This window comes from Marmota marmota, unplaced genomic scaffold (genome assembly GCF_001458135.2).
Source record: "Marmota marmota marmota unplaced genomic scaffold, marMar, whole genome shotgun sequence".
In the NCBI taxonomy this organism is placed as follows: Eukaryota; Metazoa; Chordata; class Mammalia; order Rodentia; family Sciuridae; genus Marmota; species Marmota marmota.
This window is the reverse complement of record NW_026000037.1, coordinates 49733702-49758292: the sequence shown is the minus strand read 5'-3', so window position 1 is coordinate 49758292 and position 24591 is coordinate 49733702. Positions and strand designations below refer to the sequence as shown.

At 34.2% G+C, this 24591-nt stretch overlaps 1 protein-coding gene across 3 annotated transcripts in view; it reads left to right on the top strand.

Moving 5' to 3' along the window:
- The window catches only part of Kcnh7 (potassium voltage-gated channel subfamily H member 7), a 467079-nt gene that overhangs the window by 422900 nt on the left and 19588 nt on the right, over nucleotides 1-24591 (top strand). For 2 of the 3 annotated variants that reach the window (XM_015478970.2, XM_048812384.1), the window contains 4 exons: nucleotides 4121-4373; nucleotides 7473-7678; nucleotides 9473-9572; nucleotides 20445-20708. In XM_015478970.2, coding sequence (XP_015334456.1) covers nucleotides 4121-4373; nucleotides 7473-7678; nucleotides 9473-9572; nucleotides 20445-20708 — 823 coding nt within the window. The remainder of the gene's footprint in view (nucleotides 1-4120; nucleotides 4374-7472; nucleotides 7679-9472; nucleotides 9573-20444; nucleotides 20709-24591) is intronic. The other variant, XM_048812385.1, reaches the window with a different exon arrangement.

Genomic DNA, 24591 nt, shown 5'->3' with positions numbered 1-24591 from the left:
TTGAATATTGTGTCTTAAATTTGAGGAAAGAATAACAGCTTATTATCAATATATTGGGAATATTTAACTTTATTTAGAAATCATTTTCTATCAGCAGCCAGGTAAAATTTGATTAAGGAAATAAATACCTCTTTTTTCTTCTTGAAATGTGAAATAATAAAGACATGTCCAAAACAGAAAAAAAACACTAATTATAATGTTTCTCTGATCAGATGCCACTGATTAAAAATCAGACATAGTTTTTAAATTAGATCTGTCATATGCCTGAGTTAAACTTCTTTTTCATTAGTGCCCCAATACATAAAATAGGTAGCATAATTTTTTTATTAGTATAAATTTATAAACTTATATTTTAGGGTTTATTGATTAAAAAGTTAATGAGACACACACTTCAATTAATATATTTTATCAAGTTAGATGTTTCAGGCTTATATTAACTTCAGCATTCATTCATTCCTAAATATTTTTGATTGTTTTTCAGTATACATAAAATTTGAATTTGCACACTACGTAATTGCCAATAGTAATTTTATACCACTGTGTGTCAGCATACATAGCTTTTAGAGAAGTTCAACATGACGTTGAGTACTTCTGAATTAATGTTTGGTAGCTGTTTATTATGTAATCATTTTATTCCCCCTTTGTTTTATGTGACTCCTTTAATGAGTGTTGTTTGATTTATGTATGCTATCTTGCTTCATTGTTATTGTTGGGTTGTTCATATTCAAATGTCTTTAAACTGGGGTTCATATAATACTAAACTAGTTGAATGTTATCTCTTAAATTAAGAATATTTGAGAGAAAATTAGTGTAGAGCTAACACCACACAAGCATTCCTTAATCTGTACAAGCTCACGTGAGCTCTGTGTAACTTACCCCTGGAAGCGAAGGCTGTATGACTCTTCCAATGTTATGTAACCTTGGGTGTCACCTCTAATAGAATGAATGTAGCGAGCTGAGGACATTTAACAAAGAAATACTTTTGCATGTACCCTTAACGTTTTGTGGGTGATTTCAAGAACACTGGAATTCTAAGAACATATTTGTAAATTTATTTTCTTAACTGCATACTTTCAAAAAGGATTTAAGACAGTGAAAATCTAAGTGTAAGTAGCCAGGACTTTTAAGAAGGCAGAAATAGGAAACAAGAACACAGCGAGATGCAAGAAAACAGAGTTCTTAAATTGATGATACATGGAGCATAAAGCATTTAAACTCTGCTGAGTCAATAGAAAACAAAACTATGTGGAAAATTTCCTAACCAGTAAGACCAAAGGAAAAAAAAAACTAGTAAGCTTTTTGTCACTCAATTTCCAGCAAAAGAGAACATACCAGTTCTTCAGGAACAATAAATTTGGGTGACAAAAAAAAAAAGATGTCAAAGGCTATCTACTATGTATCGGATGGTTTATATACCTCATCATATCTAATTGTGGCAAAAATTCTATGAAGTTTATGTGATCAATTTAATTTTTAAAAAGAAGCAACAGAGTAGGGCACAGTGGCACACACCTGTAATCCCAATGACTCAAGAGGCTGAGGCAGGAGGATCACATGTTCAAGGGTAGCCTGGGCAACTTAACAAGACTCTGTCACAAAAAAATAAATAAATAAACAAATAAAAATAGGGTCAGGGATTAGTTCAGTGGTAGAGCATTCCTGAGTTACACATACACACACAGACACACACACACACACACACACCAAGGGAGAAAAAAAAAAACGACTCTGTGAGAAGTAACTCAACCAATCATACAGCTGGTAAGTGACAGAGCTAGGACTTTAGCTCATGCCTGACTCCATAGCTTATATAACACACTCAAAGAAATAAGGAACCTCATCTCCATATCATCTCTGCCTTCCAACTCAAAGCATGCTTACACTTATGTGTATACACACACACACACACACACACTTTCATTTTTTAAAATTCTATAACCAGACTAATATACACAGTGTGTCTTCAGGGAAAATGCCAGAAACAGCAGCTATATGCTCATTAATCTTATTCCAGTTTATAGCTACAACATATTTCCTCATTTATGTGAAGTATAAAAAACCTTCTTGAACCTTATTACAACTGTGTCTTAAGAGAAAGATGAACATATCTAATTTTTTACTTGGTGTAACACTCTATTCATCTTTATTTGTGGTCATTTGTGGACAGTGGTGCTTCAGAGAGATGTAAATCATATGTGGAGGCCAGTTACTTAGAATATTTTTCTCCTATACAACCTTCAACTAAAGTGACATTTCAGAAAACAGTGTCCAAACGTAGTTCAAATCTAGTCTGGCAGCACAAGGATCCACTGTGGTAGTTTAGATGGTAAAAGGGATCAGTGACCTAGAGGATTGGTTCCATGAGAATAGCTAAGTTGATATAGGATTCCATCCAAGAGTGGGGGGAAAAATCCCTGACTTTGGAGACAAAATTGGCCAAAAGTAGGCAAGTCTCATTGGTGAGGTCTTCAGTCCAAGCAAGCAAATTGGGCAGAATCCAATAAAGTAGAACAAGACTGAGTTACTGGTCAGGGAAGAGTTTGCAGATGAGTGCCCAGGAACCCAGGAAGCCAGAGAAGGACTCCTTACTTTTAGACCTGAATCAGGTGGAGAATCTTCAGGATGAAAGTATGAGTGGCATAGAGGTGGTTGAGCAGTTTCTTACAATTGGCATGCTATTTGTTGATAACTTATAGCTAATTTCAAAGGCCCTTATTCATGGAAAAGAAACAGATGGGTGAAGTGACTTGCACAAGAGTCAACCTATGGCAATTCATAGCCAAAATTCATTTCCATGGCTTCTCCTCTACCCATTTTTGTAGGTAACTCTGTACAACAAAGAAAACAAGAGCAGACGATTATGACTGTTGGACTTTATACCTTTTAGTGATTCTTTCATGTTATATCACAATTACATTACATGATGATCCTATCAAAGTAGAATCTCTATAGCTGTTTGAATATTGAAAATATAAATAATTGTAAGTTTACTCAAATATGATTTAATTTGAAGTTCCTCTTTTGGCCAGATATATTTGAATTGCCTTAAAAACAATTCATGATTACTTTTAAATATAATATGCTATAATTAAAATAGCATACCAAAGTTGAACAAAAAAATCCCAAAATTGCATTATTCTACTATAAATTGCACTGTGTAATTCCCCCTCTTTCCATCTCAACACATACTATTTATACTGGCAGGAGAAAGTCAACATAAAAATCAAAATCTGCATGTGACTCCTAAAATAGCAAGACACAAAAAAAGCAGGAGTTGAGTGTCTTCAACCCGTTGTATCCTGGGAATTTCATAAAAATAACAAAGTTTTATTCCGTTCAAATTGAGTAGCACTTGTCACAAGCTATTGTTTAATCTCTTCCACAAGTTTTAAATTAACCACTGAATAGATTGTCAAAACAGTAGCACTTTAGAAGTTTATGTATGCACTGTAAATGCCTGCACAATTTCCATTTCTGGAAATTAAACTACACTTTTAAAGTATGTTTGCTCTTCTCCTTTCCTTTCTCTATTTTCAATGCTTATCAAAATACTCAATATTAATAATGTATATAGGAAACATAAATAGCCACATACTGTTAAACTAAGAGCACTCCCTGGTATGTGACATTTGCAAATACTATGGCTATTCCAGGATCAACATTTTTAGTAATTATAACTCAGCTATATCCCAGAGATGGCAATCTGAATTGACTTGAAATTCCTTCAGAAGGTTGATTATCTTTCTAGTTGTATTGCCTTCCATTAGTTATGTCTTATTAATTGTCACATTGCATTACATCTGTGCGCGGTATGATACTGAATAACATGATGCAGGGAGAAGAAGCAATGTGAAAAGTTGTAGGCATAACATTTTAATGAGACAGCATTTGTGTTGAGTCTGAATGCCTGCAGTTAATTCAGAGAAGGAGTATTTGAGTTAAAATTTCTGACATGTTTAGCAAACTTAGTATTCATTAAGGTAGGCGAGGTAGAATAATTGTAAGAACTACTGTGTGACAATGACTACACCTGTAGTTCTGTGAGCAAGAAATGTATTTTATTTCAGGTTGAGGTACCTCGTGCACTGGTAGTATGAAACTCTTTATTTTTTTCCTTCAGGTCCTAAAGGGTTTCCCAGAATGCTTACAAGCTGACATTTGTCTACATCTGAACCAGACTTTGCTACAAAACTGCAAAGCCTTTCGGGGGGCAAGCAAAGGTTGCCTTAGAGCTTTGGCAATGAAGTTCAAGACCACTCATGCACCTCCTGGAGACACCCTGGTTCACTGTGGGGATGTCCTCACTGCACTGTATTTCTTATCCAGAGGCTCCATTGAAATCCTTAAAGATGACATTGTGGTAGCTATTCTGGGTAAGTGTTTCAAAGCTGAACAGTGACAAATTCTGGTATTAGCTATTGCAATAAATAGTTTAAAATGATAGCTAAAAGGACCAATATACTTGTTTATAAGGATTCTTAATTCTGGTTAGTAATTTTAAAGTTTTATTTTAAAAGTCCATTCAAATCAAATTAACATTGCAGAAAATATATTTGCTTCACTGTCTCACTTTTTCTCCAATGTGTAAAAGCTTCCATGATTCTCTTGGGTTCTTGGCACCTACTCTCATCTTTGAGGCCAAATATATGAAAATAGTCAGCATTTTCCTTTTCATGTTAGACAATCTTGGCTTCATGCTTGATCCCTTAACATCTTAAAATAGAATATATAATGTTGTAGATATACTTGTCTGCATGTGCCAATGCCCTGTCATGAGCCAGGTTTACATTTTGATGAATTTCACATATTTGCTATGTACTTTTACCAATGGAATTAAATGAGGACTTATCTGAGTGGTATGAAGTTATAAACATAAGTCCAGGGTCAGAGATAATAATATTACAATTAGTAATAAGAAGGTTTGAATGCAAAAGAAGGGCCATGTTTAATCTGTTTAGCTTCTTTAAAAATAAATTTATACCATGTGAACTTGTAGCATTTCTTTGGAATGTTATGTCAGTAGAAAAGAGAAGAGAACAGAAAGAAGCCAGAAAACTTAAACTTTAAGTCTCACTCTCCCCATGACAACACTGACCCCAGAGTCTGGGAAAACTTCATTTTTCCCTTCTTGATTAAATCCATCCCCATTTTAATAATGAGCATGAAATGCAATGGTTTCATGTCACCCAATTCATAATGTTCCTATATGATTGTTAGCTCCCAAAGGACAGGGATGTTATCTGGTTTCTCTTTTGTTGTGTAGAACCAGAGTATGGCACAGCAGATGATCTAAACACATGAAAGAAAATGTTTGAGTGGTCCCATATATATTTTAATAATTTTGTTAATATTTTCCTCAAACTGACCATGTATGCAATATGGTTTCCTGTCCAATAAGCAAAGACTAAAAACATTTTAAATCACTTCAAGGCCACACAATGAAGTTAGGATTTCGTAGCTTTGACCTTGGTAGCCTGTCCTGATATGTTGCCAGGGATGGTGCATGCTTCCTACGTTCCTATTTTTCAAAACAGCCAGCCATAGCTTCTGTGAAAAGGTAACAAGCTTTCTTGTATTATGAAATAGTAATTACAGAGTGCTGCTAAGCTGTCAACGTGGCTTACTCTTTGCTCATTTATATCCATATAAACGAATTGAAATAGAAAATCCATGCTAATTCAGTTCAGAGCTTTTTAAAAATATAATATCCATATTGAGCTCTCAAAACTAAATTTCAAAATATTCCCTTTTTCTGTTCCCATTTCCATGTAAGTCACCACCTAAAGTCCTCACAAATTATGATTACTCATTTCATTTTTAAAAGACTGGTGAGTATGTATTTAAGCTATGGTTAATGCCTTCACTTCGATGTCATTTTTTTTTAATATGGTGAAGATATGCTATTTTGAGGATTTAGTGGTGGAGCTCACCTAGCATGTGCAAGGCCCAGGGTTCAATCCTCAGCACCACATAAAAATAAATAAACAATAAAGGTATTGTGTCCAACTACAACTAAAAAATAAGTATTTTTTTAAAAAGGCATGCTATTTTGACTTCTTCCCATTAAATTCTCATTTAAAATAAGAATATTATAGCATTTTTTACTAATTAGAATTGTATTATGTAAAAGACTTTGATATCTTCCTTAGTGGGAAATATATGAGTTAGCCACCAAAAACTAAAATAATATACACAGGAAGTTTTTTCTTAAATCTGAAAAAAGCTTCAGGGTAGCTATAAGAAAGTACTATTTTATGTTACCATTAATGATCTTACAAGTAATATATAATCAGGTGATCTGTCAGTATTTGTTAAGTGTATACATCACATAAGTACCTTGATGTTCAAAAACATACAAATGGCACAACATTTGGGGGAAATATTGTGAATAAATGATTAAATCATCAGTTGTAAAGACTTCCGATTTTGAAGTCAGAATGCATGGAATTTAGTCCTGGCTACTCTCTCCCTCCCTCTACTTCACCCAACTAAATTGACCTTGGGCTAATCAGTTTACCTCTTTAATCCTCTTTCTTTATTAACAAAATTTGAAGAATAATTACAAATTTCTTCATGAATTTTTTGGGGGAATAAAACACAATAGTGCATTTAGGTATTTGATAGAGCACCTGGTAACTACTTAGTTCTCAAAAACTATTTGTTGCTATTGCTGTCATTTGTGTACTTATCGTTGAGCAAGACTTTAAAAATCAGGTGGCATGTGGCTAGGCAGAGGTGATAGGAGGGCTCATCAATCAGAAGCCAGACACTGAATTAGCCCCAAGGTTTGCAGAAGAACAAAGACAAACTTTCAGAACAAAAGCCATATGACAGAAAGCATCACTATTTATGTTGAGGAAATGTAACTAGAGATTTTAAATAATTGAACAAATTCATTAAGAGCAAATACAAAATAGTTCTTAAAGGAAACAAGGTATGTTCAGACTGCTCCCTAATCCTTGAAGGGTTGAAAGAGCTCCAGTATAAGCTCTTGTTGGCACCACCTCCAGGGACTATCTGGACACACAAAGAATATAAATCTGACTCACTGTGGCCTTTCTCATATTCCTGGGTTGACAAAATCAGATAAAATCTACTTGAAATTATCTTTAAAATGCTATAGGGCAACACACTTCACTGAGCATACCTGAGTGGAGATACATTTGCTAAATTTAGATGCTTAACCAAAGAACCAAAACAAGAAAATGAAACAGATTCTATCAGAACCAGTGACAATTAGAGGCAAAATTCCTCTAGACAAATATATTATGGGTTGGGCAGCCAGTCCAGTTGCCTTAACTTTGCTGGTCATGTATGTGTTCTGTGGGATCTTCGCTTTGAAATCTGTGGCTCGGGGCTTCATCATAGATCAGTGATCCCATTCTATTTTTAAAAGGAAAACATTAAGTTTGATTCCTTTTTTCTCCCGTTTTTTTTTTCTTTCTACCTTTTCTTTTTTTAATTTTTTTTAGGAAAAAATGATATATTTGGAGAAATGGTTCATCTTTATGCCAAACCTGGCAAGTCTAATGCAGATGTAAGAGCTCTCACATACTGTGACTTGCATAAGATTCAGCGGGAAGACTTGCTAGAGGTTTTGGACATGTATCCTGAGTTTTCTGATCACTTTCTAACAAACCTAGAGTTGACGTTCAACCTCAGGCATGAAAGTGCAAAGGTACATATTAACTATTTGTTTCTTTTTTTATTTCTGACATTTTATCTTATTCTTGGATTGCACAAATACTTCTGAAAATAACCAAGCAAAAATTACAACAAATTTTTATCATTTGTGCATATTTAGAAAGAAACAGATGAATATTGGAATTCCTGAGTTACAGAGAAGGCATTTAGCTTAATTATTTTCAAATGTGTTGAATAATTTTAAGCAGATCAATTAAGTTTGACCTTGCAGGAATTCTTAGGTGACATATTGGTTTAAAATACTCTTAGTTTACATTATGCCAATTATTTTTAAGAAAATCCTGATTCCAGACTATTGAAAATCTTTTAAAAGAGTTTGTCTTATACAAAGGATAAAATATTCTTTCAGCTATTATTTATATCACACATCATTTACCACTTCTCAATAATAATGAAAAGATTTGCCTGATTCAAGTTTAGGCCCACATTAACAGAATTGCCAAATCACAAAAGTATAAGTTAATCAGGTTTTACAATAGATTCAAAATTAATTCCATAGAATGAATAATATATGGTCTAATAGAAATAAAATTTTAAATAAGTCTACACAGTAGTTAACCTAAAATGAATTTTGGGAGCGCAGCTCTTAGGCCCTCAATTTCTTCAGCCCTCAATCTCTTCCACTGTAAAAATGTGTCCTTATGAGCTATCATGAGCTTAATGTTGTTCTATGGTCATAGAATGTATATCGTTATCTACAATGTATTACCACGTTCATCCCCCGGCATCCTCTTCTCCCCCAAATCCTAAACCCCTACTCTAATTTTAAATAATTTTTTTATCAGAAACCCAGTGTTTGCCATTAAATACTTGCAGATATATTTATCTGCTCACTAGTGTATTCTCAGGGGTGGGGGTGAAGATATTTATGTCAATATCTAGGTATTGAAATGTAGTAGATTTAATTCTCCCTGGAGTGATAGTCATCCCCAGGCGCTGTGAGAAATTTGAAAAGAAGCATCTTTTAAGTTCACCAGGGTGCCATTCAGAATCCTGATACATCGGCACAGATACTTGTCTCCTTTCAAAGCAATGAAAGATTAAAAAATATTTAGGAGGTAAAAGGTTCAAGTTACTAACAGCATGTTTCCAATAATGGTTTTAATTCAGTACTTTGTACAATCACAAATGTCCCCAACCTCATTCTGGTTTTGTCTTGAAAAACAACAAATATCTGCCTTAGTTACTTATTTTTATAAAAGTTCAGGCAGCACCCAAATAAATTAAGTAGGAGCTTCCATACATTATAAAGATTACTCTCAGAGTGGGGAGGAGGAGCTGGGAACAAATATAATAAAGGACTCTCAGCATTCATTCTCATATTTATTGTTGTGAAATTTAACTTGATGTTCATTAATGTAAATTAAATATTATAGGTAATTGAAACAAGTTTATACTTTTTATGTGTAGAAATAGAGACTAACTATAGTTTTGAATTTTTTGTCATTTTGACTCTACCAAGCTGCATAAAACACATCCCACATAAAGGAATATTTTGTTTCAAAAGACTGCATCATCTCCAAACATGTCCAATAAATAATTTCTACTATGATTCCCCATCAGATGGTGAAATTGCTAGAATTATTCTAGCATTCTGTTTTATAATTTAGAGACAACTGTTAAGTAAACTATTGTAGCTGTTTGCCTGCAATCTAATAATTAAGACTCAAAGTGGTTCTGATGATATGAAATAGTGAAGAGTTCCCTGATAATGCACCATGTTCACGTCAAGTAAACTTCCATTTATCTTCATGTTCCATTAACAAAGGCTGATCTCTTACTACGATCACAATCCATGAATGATTCTGAAGGAGAAAATTGTAAACTGCGAAGGAGGAAATTGTCCTTTGAAAGTGAAGGAGAGAAAGGTAATTTACTCTGTTCCTAAAGTTTAAATCCAGAGCATGTGGTTATTAACTCTTCTTACTTAAATGCTCATTATAGTTCTGATTTCAAAAGTAATTCAGGCTTTAGGAGGACAAATACTTTGCTTTATTTCAAAATCTAATGATATGGTTTCTGATTTTTTATCGATAGCTTCCTATTATGCGATTTAACAAAAGTGTCTGATATCTACAAGGACATGACAGATAAAGAAATAGAGCAGATTGATTAAAAAGCAGAAGTCATTTAAGAATAGTTGCAATAACTATGCCTTAGAGTTCTGAAAAGAGAGTTCTGGAAGGAAGACTCTTAGGTTAAGATCTCAATCTCCCTTCAGTCCCCACATGTATAAGACATGGATGAGGACAGAAAATGGTCCTCATCTTCCCTTGGGAAGGAGATGGCCCCAACTCAAATAATGACTACTGTCACAGGAATAAGTGCACCTTGGTGAAATGCAGATGGGGATAAACTTAAGTGTGCCTGGGAAGATGAGAGAAAGCTTTCATGCCCCCTCTGACTCCACAGACATTCTAGTCTTCACCTTATCTGGCCCCACAGTAGCATCTGGCATGATGAGTCAGTTCCACTCCTTTTCTTAAATATTTTTGCTTGGTGTCTGTGACACTTTATTTGTCCTGTTTTCTTTGTTCCCTCACTAACTCCATGAAGATAATTTCAGGATCATTGTCTGGTAATCCAGTTCATCAGTTGTTAGAATTTCTTAAGACATCAGACATTTCTTAAGACATTTCTTCTCATTCTACAACGTTTTTCTCTCCCTGGGTTATCTCATTTATGCCTATTGTTTAATTAGACCATCACAAAAGAGATGTGCATATTTATATCTTAATCACAGAGCATCTGATCTTCAATCCTGTATATCAAAATATCTACTAATCCATCTACTTCAAATCTCAAAGGCTACTCAAGCTCAACTTTTCCTAAATTCAAGTAGGGATACATGTCTTCCCTTCCATATCCACACTTTTGCAAATGTCACTGCCAGCCAATCAATTATACGAACCAGATATCTAGGAGCAAAGCTCTCAACCTTTGTAGCAACTCTGGCAATAGGTCTTGTTATAACTACCTCCAATAAATCTCCATTTAGTCTTCAAACCAGGTCTCCTTTTGGATCACTTCTTTCCATCTCTGTAGTCATTATCCCATACCAAGAAACGACTATCTGCTCCCTGAAATGCAGAAATAGCTTTCCAATTTTTCTTTCCACATATAACTCACCCTTCTTTTCATTTATGCTCCACACTAGGGTTTTTTTGGTAAATATTGTTATGTTTATGTTACCCACATATATTCAATGCCCTATAAGGACTTCCCATTCCCTGTACTCTTAATAAGGTTGGTCTCTGCCTACCTCCTTAGTCTTATCAAATACTACCCATCCCTTAACTACCCTCATCAGCCATTCTCCTTCCCCATCAGTTGATCATCTCTGCAGTCTTTATTTTACTTGTATAAATAGCCTTATTTGCATCCTTATTTAATCAATGTTATCTGCCTCTATATTGTAAGATCTATGGAGTTCGGAAATATTTGGTGCTCCCTGGCTTCAGTAATACATAACAGTTGCTCAACAAATAACTGTTGAAAGAATGAATGAAATACTTTGGTCATCTTCCTTTTAATTCTCTTCCCCCCCCCCTTTTTTTTTTTGATTGAAATTCTTTTTGTGACTCACTTCCCTGTTCTCTTGAGTTCTTTCCCCACAGAAGATGATCTGCTGTCTTTAGCTCGATCTACCTTTCATGTGAATTAAACTGCTCTCTCATCCATGTAAATTGTTTCTGTGATTTTGCTGATATTATTCCCTTAAGTAAAATTTACTTCCCTGTCCTCAAACATGTGTGTATGCACACTCACACAACCACAACATGCCACTTTTTCACCACAAATTTCTTTTTTAATCTTGGTCAGTTTCCAATTATTTTTTCAATTTATATTTGACATGAACTATTTCTCGATTTCCCTAAAGATATAAGGTCTTTTATGAATTCCCAAGGCACTTTGATCTTGTGATATTGTGTTCAGTGGTTATTGATAGATTTGTCCTTTTTCTCGACCAAACTTCAGCAAAGAACATTTGATAAATATTTGAAGAGTTGGGCTAACTTTTGAATCCTCTGACCAATTGTAGAACAATAAGCCATTCATGGATAGGCGATAAGTTTTTTCTGCCATCACTTTCTGTATTCTCTTGGTGACTTTTTCTAAAATCAGAGAACCATTACTGTCAAGCTGTTTTTCCACAGAGTTAATCTAAATCCCTTATCCTGAATTTAATCTCCTATTTTTATCTCACTGGAAATGAAGAACAGCTTGACAATGATGTCTATATAATAATGTCCCCCATACAGTTGAAGATTTATTAAATATTTTGTCAATCTTATTCAATTTCCTCATTCTCAAGGTAAATAATCTAATATTTTTATCTCCTGATAAGGCCCTGAAAGCATGAAAAAATTTATATTGTGTTCATGCAACCAGACATTTCTATTGATTTTTAAAACTTTTCCTTTAATCACAGGCTTAGTCTATGAGATCCATTTTATATTAAGTGTAGATAGCAAAAGATGTGCCTACTAGCAGCTCTTTGAAATTTCCTGGTGTGTCTGTGAGTAACCATAAATTGGACAATGTGAAAACGCAATTGATTCTAGTTATCCAGCACTTAAAACCTTATTCCAGAGTTCTCAAGATTCCATGGTACTGCAGGCAAGTGTAAAATTTGCTGAAAGCAATTTGGTCCCTATTAGACCAGTCTAATGCTCTTTAGGTGATCATTTATTCTTGATTTTACATCAAGAATAAATGACCATCATTTCTTGATGTAAAATCAGTGTCTAGAAGGAACACACACACATATATAAGGAAAAGGAACAGAGAACTTTCAGAGGACTCACTAATCAATCGTAAAAGGCATGTGGGCACCTGAACTAAAAGTGTCTCATGAAATGTTCTCATTATTTTAGTGTTAATTTACTGTTCATAAGAAACAAACATTGAAAGCAAAATTCTGAGATTACTGATGACTGGGAGATCAATCAGCAGAAGTAACAAGAATCAGAGGAAGACCATGTGCAGTGGAGGCAGAAAGAGGTTGAGTCTTGCATTCACCTGCTGCCTATTCAACAGGAAGCTGTGGGCTTCATTCCTCACCTGCAGCCCCTTCCTGTAATGCTTACCATGTGTGGCTAAGGAATTCACATTCAAAACAATGGCCTTTAAAAAGAAGAGATGAGAAGAAGAATCTCTGGCAAGTTGATGAAAAATAATGAATTTGCTGATGAAGGTGGTTTGTTTTCTTGAGTTGCATGAAGTTTATATCTTCTGGAGAAGACAGTTGTCAGACACCTTGTATTTTTTAGGGAGTCTTCAAGAAGTTAGTTCACTTCTCAAAATTGTTGCAGGGAGTTACCCAGGATCTCTCTGTATGTCTAGGGGTATTGTAGGGAAGAGTTGCCATAGCTCTTAAGGGGGAAGTAATATGTTACTGTTACAGAAAGTAAAGAATAAAAATGAGGGTTCTGTGATTTATTCTGTACCAGAGACATTGTTAAGGCAGGTGGACACAATAAAAGTAATTGAGGAAAATTCTGAAAACTAGTCTCTTTTTGAGTGGTCTTCAGAGTTGTGCTAACATGATCCATTGTGTCATGGAAATATATATTTTTTAAAATTTATGTGTTGTCAATAGAGTATAATATACAGAAAATATTAGTACAATAGCATGTATAATGGCACAGGAGCTATTTATTATTATACTATACTATAAATACATAGGGCTCATGTCTGTGTGTATATTAAATGTATAAAGTATTGGTAAACATTCATGCATTTATGCATGTGTACGTATTTTATTGATAGGACTTATATGACCAAATATTTGGAATGTAGCACTCAATTCTTTCTGTGGACAAAGAAAAAATGCACATTGAAAAGTAGCTACTAATGGCTGATTAGGGTGCCAATAGCCATTCGGCAGAGAATAGTCCAGTCATGGCAGCAGTATAACAGGCCTGAGCCAATCAATTGCCCATTTACTTGACAAAGAGTCATTGAGTGCCCACTGCATGCTAAGTTTGCCTATGTTTTTATCTTTGTTTCTATTTTGTTTTAAAATATTTGTCTCTATTTCCTAGAGAAAATTCTTCAGAGTTAATCCGGAGACAAACAGAAATTCCTTCTAAATTCAGTGTCTACATACATTAAGAAGGCTACCTTTAAAGTTTTTATTACATTTTCTAGATGATTTAGCAGGAAAATTAAATATTTCTACACACTTCGCAGAATTGAATCTTTCATTTTTTGGTGCCAAGTAGTAAAAAAGAAGAGGAAGAAGAAAATTTAGAAGGAACTCTACTCTAACTGGCTTTACTGGTTGAAAACTCTCTAACATTGTGAAAAATCATGATGTAATATCCCTGTTGATGTTGGAGATATATATATATATATATATATAATTACACACACATACATATAGATAGATAGATAGATATAATTACACACACACATATATGTGTGTGTGTGTGTTTGTGTTTGTGTGTGTGTGTTAACTAAAGGATGTAGGCCACCATGAAGAGGCCTACAACCTTTATTTAAGGTTTTATCTAAGGGAATCTCAGGACAGAAGGCACAGATGCTTTGGCCTTCCTTCTTCATCAGACCTCCACTGAGTTTCCTTTTTCTAACCATCTCTTCTCTAATCTTTTCCCCATTCTTTTTTCAAAATCCTAAAATTCAAAACCAGGACATATAATTAGCTCAATTAAATGTCAAAAACATGTATGGAGTCAGAAAGAATACGAGTATGCTTAGCGAAAGAGACATTAGCATGCAAAATTAAAGAATGCTGGGCTTAGCTTTCCTATTGAGACCTTTTTACTTTCTTAATTTTGAAACCTTAGAAACCAGTTTCCTGAGCTTAGAAGACTTTATCACTCCTACTAATAGATTATCACAGTAAGTCTTGATTGATGTAAAGAACTGGCAAAAATGAAAAACTAAAACATAAGTAAATAAACAAACAAACAAAAAATTAGTGTTAAGGATGTGCCTGTGGCAACAAAGTAGATGGAAATGAAGGTGAAAACACGTTTATAATCCTCTTTCCACTAGGCTTGGATGGCTCCACATACCTTAGGAGATATATATCCTAAGAGGAGGAAAGAGAGACTGACATTTTCTCATTAAAATCCAATGCTCCAGAGAACAGTGTGCAAATGACTTGAACTCACAACACATCCCATTTCAAAGGATAACAATTAGCATCATCTTCAGTATCTCTGTATCTTTTGGATGATACCAACCAAAAGCTAGTAAAATTTGAGTGTTTCTCCAAAATAAGACATTTTTATAACTTCCATGAAAGGAACTTAAGGGGTAAATATACATATGGATTAATTTACTTATATAGATTAGGGGAGTTTTAATTCTAATTTTATTAAGCTAATCACTTAAATACATTAGTATGATAATTGGTGACTCTGAATTTTCTTTAAGAACAAACAGTGATTAGTTTTTTATTATTCCTCTTAATAGTATATACATGCATATTTTTTCCAGGTCTAGGAAGGTATGATTAACAAAAATTAATGATGTGTGTATTTATGATGTACAATGGGATATTTTGGCATTTGCCTACATTTCAAAATGATGACTGCAATTGAGATAATTGTTACACATATGGCTTCACATATTTGTCTTTTCTATATGTGTAGAGAGAACATTTATGATCTTCTGTCAATAATTTTCAAACATGCCATACATTAACTGTAGTCACTATATCAGATGATAAATCTCTATAACTCATTCATCCTAACTGAAACTTTGTACCAATATATATTGACCAACATCTCCCCAAGTGCATCATCTATTAGTACTTAAGAACATGAAATTTTGTATTTATATATTTTTTAAAAATATTGTTTGATCCTTTTCAACATATCTGACACCACGGAGGTACTTGATCTCATATGACTTATATTTCAGCCTCTAATTTTCTAATGAAAACTTGTTGTAAGACATCTCACTGGAAATTCCTCAGTTTTTCTCAAAATTGTCACCAGTGGAAAACATAAAACTCAAATGCCAGGAAAGTACATAAAATTTGTCTCTTGGATGAAAGGTTATGTCCCCCTGTAGGTTCTGACAAAGAAAAATAGTAACTAATTAGAGAGAGAGAGAAACTCCATAAAAGATGAAGCAATCACCAATGTTAATTCCCAGATTGTTTTTGAAATTGAAGAATTTTATATATGTTTTCTAGGATGGATGGGTCAGCCACTCCATCAGGACACTATTATTCTATCATTTAAAATTCATTCTGAAGCTAGCTAGAGAGACCCCCACCAACAAATTAGGAATGTTTTAGAATTGTTTGACAAGAAAAGGGAAAGAGAAGTATAAACAACCTATAGGAATAAAGAAAAACAATGTTTTCAGTAATCTGAATCAGAAAGTAAATTTGATGCTTAAACAAAGAGGCAAAAAACATTCTTTGTAAAATAATGGATTCTAGTGATTACACAATCTCACTTCTAGAAAAAAAGAAAATGTAAAAACTCTCTAATATTTCTGTTCTCAGAATACTATTTCTACACAGATCACAAATAGCATTAAGAAAAAATAGTACCTAATACTATTTAATGTCTATCAAATTATTCAGTTTAAGCAGAAAAAAGCAGGCATGGAGCAGCCCATCAAATCTGGAAGTACCTGGAGGCTAATTATAATGTATTTCAGCTGCCCAATTTCATGTAGTACATCTGCCAACATCCAGCCTAAGCCCAAGCAGTTTCCATTTTTAATCCACAAATAGATTGTCACTTTAACTTTCACTTTATATGACAGAAAATGAAACCTTAATTTATCTAGTATGAATTATAAAAATGTTGTTTCAGTGGAGTTGCATCAAAGCCATAGTTCACATGACCTAGATGATAGGCCAGTAAATCATAGAAATAAATGTGGGGTTTTTCTCCATACAAAACTAGAAAAATTCAAAAATACTTACTTTTTTCTTCCTTTTTAAGGATTCTGCTTTTATCTGGAATTTTTGCTGGAGGACTTATGTCCTATGCATATGGAGTAATCCACTCCATCCTACCAAAGAGAACTAAATATTAGTAATTTCCCATTCTATACATTTTGTGAATATTTATCATTAATTGAAATAAGTATTATAGCTAAATCTAAAAATATATATTAACTAATGAATTTTGTCCCTGAAAATCCAAAATCAAGTGTAAGTAGATAGACTAAAACCGGAACCCATGAAGTAGGTAAACATGTGTAAGGATTTGAAATTGTATGGATTCCCCAAACCTCTTAAGCCAAAGAGACAAATGGATTATTAATTTGTGGTGTATATTCAATGCAAATATCTATATTAGCATTATCTATACCTTCCTAGGTTGTAGATATATGAATTAATGGTTAATTCAGTTTATATTTGATTCTGCTGGGAAAGAAGATGAAAAATCCAGGTTGGTTTGAATCCCACTGGTATTTAAGCCATGAACTACAATATGGTTTACTTGGAGGAAAATCCCTGAAATTTACTGATTTGATATGATGATATGTGAAGCTTTTCCTACCCTTTTTTTTTTTAAATCTCCTAACATGAAATTGGTAGCTATTATCTTTTGAGAAATGAACTGATGTGTTCAAGAAGTGGAGAATGTTGACCAAATTTTCTGAGAGCTTTGGAGGAAGGAAGATGTTTAAGATAAAGAAAATGGGGAGGAAGAGGACAAGATTGACTTTTTAATTAGAGCTGTGTCAGAGACAATGGAGAAACATGTCTCTAAGAATAGCTGATTGGAACATATATAGCCAATTAGATCAGTGGTTGAGTGGAGACATATAAGTAATGTGGAGTAATCAATGATGACTTCTGTTGTACTTGGGACTGGAAAGTGTGGTTTTCTTGACAATGTTGGGATTAGGGAGAAAGTGTGAAATCTTAAAATAAATTAAGCAATCTGCATTTTATTTTATTTATTTATTTTTTTTAATTTTTTATTGTTGGCTGTTCAAAACATTACATAATTCTTGATATATCATATTTCACACTTTGATTCAAGTGGGTTATGAGCTCCCATTTTTACCCCATATACAGATTGCAGAATCACATCAGTTACACATCCATCGATTTACATATTGCCATACTAGTGTCTATTGTGTTCTGCTGCCTTTCCTATCCTCTACTATCCCCCCTCCCCTTCCCTCCCCTCGCCTCTTCTCTCTCTGCCCCCTCTACTGACATGCATTTGTCCCCCTTGTATTATTTTTCCCTTTCCCCTCACTTCCTCTTGTATCTACTTTTGTATAACTCTGAGGGTCTCCTTCCATTTCCATGCAATTTCCCTTCTCTCTCCCTTTCCCTCCCGTCTCTCATCCCTATTTAATGTTAATCTTCTTCTCATGCTCTTCGACCCTACTCTGATCTTAGTTACTCTCCTTATATCAAAGAAGACATTTGGCATTTGTTTTTTAGGGATTGGCTAGCTTCACTTAGCATAATCTGCTCTAATGCCATCCATTTCCCTGTAAATTCTATGATTTTGTCATTTTTTAATGCAGAGTAATACTCCATTGTGTANCTTGATATCAAATCAGAGACGCGCCGTCTGATAGAAGAAAAAGTTGGTTACGATCTACAGTCGGTGGGGTCGGGCTCCAAATTCCTCAATAGGACACCCATAGCACAAAAGTTAATAACTAAAATCAACAAATGGGACTTACTCAAACTAAAAAGTTTTTTCTCAGCAAAAGAAACAATAAGAGAGGTAAACAGGGAGCCTACATCCTGGGAACAAATCTTTACTCCTCACACTTCAGATAGAGCCCTAATATCCAGAGTATACAAAGAACTCAAAAAATTAGACAATAAGAGAACAAACAACCCAATCAACAAATGGGCCAAGGACCTGAACAGACACTTCTCAGAGGAGGACATACAATCAATCAACAAGTACATGAAAAAATGCTCACGATCTCTAGCAGTCAGAGAAATGCAAATCAAAACCACCCTAAGATACCATCTCACTCCAGTTAGATTGGCAGCCATTATGAAGTCAAACAACAACAAGTGCTGGCGAGGATGTGGGGAAAAGGGTACACTTGTACATTGCTGGTGGGACTGCAAATTGGTGCAGCCAATTTGGAAAGCAGTATGGAGATTTCTTGGAAAGCTGGGAATGGAGCCACCATTTGACCCAGCTATTCCCCTTCTCGGTCTATTCTCTAAAGACCTAAAAAGAGCATGCTACAGGGACACTGCTACATCGATGTTCATAGCAGCACAATTCACAATAGCAAGACTGTGGAACCAACCTAGATGCAATCTGCATTTTATAGATTACACTTTAATTGACTGAACATAAACTCATTAATAACAATTTCATTTCAAGGTTATTTTTAACCTCTATTCATTTTTTCCTTGGGCTGCTTTCTGGCTTCTTGTATTTTAAATTATGATTTAAAAAATAAAGAAAAAAAACTTTGTTTAATTTCTATGCCATATGGGAATTTTAAAAAGCAGTTGGATTTTTCTCTGAAGTGGCCTTAAATCAATTCATTTGGCCTTCTATAAATAACAAAGTAAGCACACCCAGGCACAGAGTAGATGGGGACACTGTCTTCACCATTTCTCTAGAAAATAATAGACCTCTTGGAGTTTTGTTGGTTAGTTATTAGCAGAAGCCAGATGGAGAATTATACTGTCTCCCCAGGACACTAATAGAAACAAGTCCTAAGATTTGTCTCTGAGTTTTTTTTTTTCTGCTGAAATATATTCTAACACAACCTTCAGGGGCTGAAATTATCCTGACATTTCAGTATAAAATAGCCAATAAGCACTAGAAACTTTAATGTAATTAGGTAAAACTTACCTCAATTACTGCATTTAAGCATTATATTCTTTGCATTATACTACATGACCAAACTTTCTGGAATGTTAGGGCCGTTACATGCATTGAACTAAGGTTGAAATTCATCCTGCAAGCTTTTAGTACAAGGAGGCTTCCAATTTTGACCTTTGCAATATGTGAGTGACTGCCACAGATGATAAAGTATGGAGGTTAAAAACAAATAACAGGCTGCACAATGGCGATATTTTAGAATTGGGACATATTTTTCCTTTGTCTTTTTCATTTCCCTAAAGAGATAGTGCACCAGATTCTAAGAATACAAATGACAGTTGAGCATGTATAAATAAGTTTGTAAGTTATCCTATAGATTTCTCTGAGACTTAAACTTTCCTGTTGCAAATTTTCTTTTAATTTTGAAATGAATAATTTATCTCATTAAGACAGTCTAATAGTCCTCTATTTAAAAAAAGTCTCCAAAGCAATTACATTTATGCTGAGAGCCATAGCCAAGTAGGAATGACATGGCATTTTTAATTGAAAGGTGACCCTGCTCAGGGATTAGGGTGGCTCCAGGTTTAGGATGGATCCTGCTGGATTAGGGTGGCTCCGGGTTTAGGGTGGATCCTGCTGGGAATAGGGCGTATCGGGCTGCCTCAGGCGCCCGCTCCTTGAGTTCCCATTGAGTTCTCAAGGGGTTCTGAGAGGATTGGTACGCAGAGCCCGGGGAAGGGAGAGTATTTCCCCAGAACGTGCGTGTAGAGTGCGGGTGAGAGTTCGGGAATAAAGAGTTGCTGTTTGAATCTACAAGGCTTTTGTGGTGGCTCGGTTATTTTGTGCCCAGCCAGACTGCGGCACATTTATAATAAAAAAAAGGGCAGTTTGTGTGTAGCTAGTTAGTATATGTAGCATGCATAGGGTCTTACATTTGATTATCTGCTATAAAATAATTTTCTTCTGTAGATTTTGGCAAAGAAAGCAGCACAAATGATCCTGAAGACTCTGCAGATACCATAAGACATTATCAGAGTTCCAAAAAACACTTTGAAGAGAAAAAAAGTAGATCATCATCTTTCATCTCCTCCATTGATGATGAACACAAGCCGCTCTTCTCAGGAATAGTAGATTCTACTCCAAGAACAGGGAAAGCAGCTGGGCTCCATTTCGAAGAAGCAATGCCCACCTCAGGAAGAATTCATGTCAATAAGAAAAGCCACTCTTGCAAAGGTAATCCAGAATCAGGAATCAGGTTGTCTCTCCTCAGGACTAAACAGACTATAATGACTTTTCACAAATTAAGAACTGTACCAACACATGTTAATCTAATCTTTTTCAATTCATGTCTGTAAAGAGTTGAGATTTTAGATCATCTGCAATGTAGTGTTTGCATAATTCTGGAATTAGTGGCAAATGTTTCCAAACAATGTCAGCATGAGAGGTATTTGTGGCCAACCAGGCTTAAGTATAGGTAGAAAGATTTCTGAAATCCTATTGATGCAATTGATTCCTATGTGGAGAGAGCATCCATGACTATTTTAAGAGATTTTACTGGTTAGTTCTTTATATATGTCTTCTGTACCCATTTCTTACCCCAAAACCTATAGTTTTTTCAAAGGTCAAAGCAATCATATTACAATACAACATCGTACTGTGAATTATGACAAAACAAAAGGAACTCTCCCGAAATATTCTGTTTTCCATTTTTTGTACTGGGGATGGAGCCAGGTACCTTACCACTGAACTATGTCCTCAGTCCTTTTTATTTTTTATTTTGAGACAGGATCTTACTAAATAGCTTAGGGCCTCACTAAACTGCCCAGGCTGTCCTTGAACTTGCAATCCTCCTGCCTCAACCTCCTGAGTTACTGGGATTACAGGAATGTGCCATCATGCCTGGCTTGAAATAGAGTATATTTTTGATAAGACTTCTTTGTTTAATATCCCTACTAAAAGGAATACAGAAATATATGTGTTTTGTTGAAGAAAATACACAAGAGATGAGCAATAATGTTTAATATATGCAAATTTCATTCTGAAGGATGAGAAACTGAGGAAACCTTGAAACCACATGGAAGAACAATTAATTTAGCATAATAGGAGCTAGATCTATAGATCTAGCTATTAAGTGGTACCCATAACAGTTGTGAGTCCAACTTCTTGGATTCTAAAACCAAATCTATCACTTGCTCCCTTTATGACTTGAGATACGTGATTTGACAAATCCACTAATACACAGTTCACATTTTTAAAACATAGTAATAATAATATCCAACCAACTCATTAGTTATGATTATTATCCAAATTAAACTGTAAATGACTTTATCTGAAATAAAATCCCCAACCTATTTGGTATTTTCTCACTGGTTTTACTATTTAATATGTATCTGGATGTATCAAATGTAAATATTAAGATAGCATAAGAAAAAAATCAAAATAATATAACAAAAATGAAGGAAGAAATAAGATGTTTTGACCTGGCAAGATAATAAAATTATACCACAGAGTAAGTAAATACTTCCTACCATCACACCATTATTCCAAAGCATTATATTTGACAACAAAGATTTTATTAAATCTAGGATGTTCAGGTTTTATATTTTTCCAGAGTTACTTTCCATATCATGTCAAATCAGCTTTTACCAGGATCCCACATGGAAATAAGCTAAGAATATATGCAAATGTCCTCTGGACAATCAAAATTCTTGATGAAGTGAATGAAAATAGTACCTCATTTATCACAGTGGAAGAATGGAATATTAGATGTGATTACCAAATGTCCCGTTTTAGTTATTTATGAAAATGGATTCTGGGAAGTACTAAGAATAGAAACAGGTTGTATCATGGAAGTCAAAAGTTCTGAAGAGCTTGTTGAACAATCTCTACTATAACAAAAGTCAGCATAATGTGGCCCTGCTGAAAAAAAAAAGTGTTTTGTTTTCTTCTTGAATTTTAGACTTCTATATGACAAGTCTTTAAAGAAATATTTGGGGAATTTTATTTGACATTATAATGATTCTCCCTGACAATGAATTCTAATGCCCTTCACCTAATATAATGCTAATTATTCCAATCTTTAACTAGCTATTCCAAATGCCCAATAAGAACAGTAGTATTCTAAAAAAAACAAAATAATTTTAATATCTCCAAGTTGTTAATTTTTAAAAAGTGTTCAATGTAGTACCCATGCAGGCAATAACTAATTATCTTGCAAATGCCAAGCTAAATATGCATGTCAATTAAGTAACTGTAATTGATGCTATATAACTTCAATCAGGGTGATTGTTAACATGACTAATTAATAGGATTAACCAATAGAGAATTTAAAAACTTGATCTCTGCAGATTTTATTCCCTATTGACTTTTAAGGTAAAATCCTGTGTAATGTTCAAAACTTTAATAATATGTAAGATGTAGCTGTGATTGCCACAGTTTGAACTACTAAAATCCCCAGAAAGTTTAGTTTCAACATCAATAGGAAATTTCACTCCCTGGTATTCCTGGGATTTGTCATATTAAATCCAACAGAAGAGAGATTCAGAACACATTAAAGCAAAACTAAAAAAGGAAAAAGGAAGAAAAAAAAAAAGATTAAGTGGACTCTGATTCTACTTACATTGAGGTCAAAAGTTGACTCTAGGAAAATTGTGTACCAGAGCAAAGTTAGTTTACTTTCTGCTCATCCATTTGAAGAAATGTATCTTGCAACTATAGCAACATTTGCCAAGGCAACCAAGTGCAGATTCTTTTCTATGCTATATTTAGAAAGTGTCTACAAGGATGTTCATTTGATTAAGACCACTAGCCAGGATTTCCCCTTTGAACTCCTCATTTTTTATATTCCTGTTAAAAACAAGCTAATCACATATCTCTAGATTTTAATAAAAGAATAAATTATAATCAAGGAAGCTTCTGTCTCACAGTATATTTATTCATTTCTGCTAGAATAATCTTTTTTCTTCTTGAACACTGCAGTAAAAATATTATCCTCCATAATTTATTGCATGTGATTCACCCTTGTCATTTAAAAATCAATTTATTACATAGGATTTGAAAAGGAGAGAGTTGTTAAGCATATGCAGAAATACTGTATGCTTTTTTGGCACTAAACTTATGAACATAAATATGTAATTTTAATCCTATCAGTTCTTGTCTTCTCTGAAGAAATGTTCATACATGAACTGGCTATCAGAACTAGACAGGGACAAGTGTTGGCAGCACCAAAACATTTGTATGTGTTCTGATGCTTACTTGGCATTGCTAGCCCAAAGTTGAAACCTGGTTTACTGTTATATTATCATTTTGCATCTTAAATTGGTTCACATTTCTGTGATAACAAGTCATACTTCTCAGTAAAAATCTGCTGATAAATTACTTAAAACTCCAGCAATATCATTTTTCTATGTTGTTACATTTTGTCATGTTTGGTAAAATATCAAAAGAAAAAATAAGCTGTCACTCTCTAAACCAAAGCTAAACACAAGAATCAGTAAGGAAGCCATAATCAGGAGCTTTTCTAGAGTTTCTTGTAAGTTCTGTGAGATCTATTACCCGTTTCCACAGAGCAAGGAACCTGGTCTTATATTTTTCTCATGCTATATTTGGATATGCTTAAATGCTTTGTAAAAGCTTCCTCTCCTGAGACTGAAATTATAGGCACCTCATTAGAAAAATTTCTGTGTATTCAATGATAAAAGATAGTGGGGGGAAGTCCATAGAGAAAGAATATAGAACTTTGTTGTTCTTTTGTCTGCTACTTATTGAAAGGCGTGCACTTGAGCTCTCTGACTGTACTTTTAGAGAATCTATGGGGAAAGAAGTCTTACAGTTCTGTTCCCTATTTCTAGAATCATAGCTAATTCTGACCAATTCAGTTACTTTCTATTGAAATTTTTAAATCACTAAGAGTATAAATCCATAACTATGTAATTTTTCTCAATTTCTAATCATAGGAATTTGCCAAGATTTTAAGTCTTTATATCAAAACCAAATCACTTTCTCTAATTCAAATCTATTTCCATGTGAAAGGGAATACCAGCTTGACATAATCCTTCCCTTCCATCAGTCTTCCCAAAAGGAAATATATATATATATATATATATATATATATATA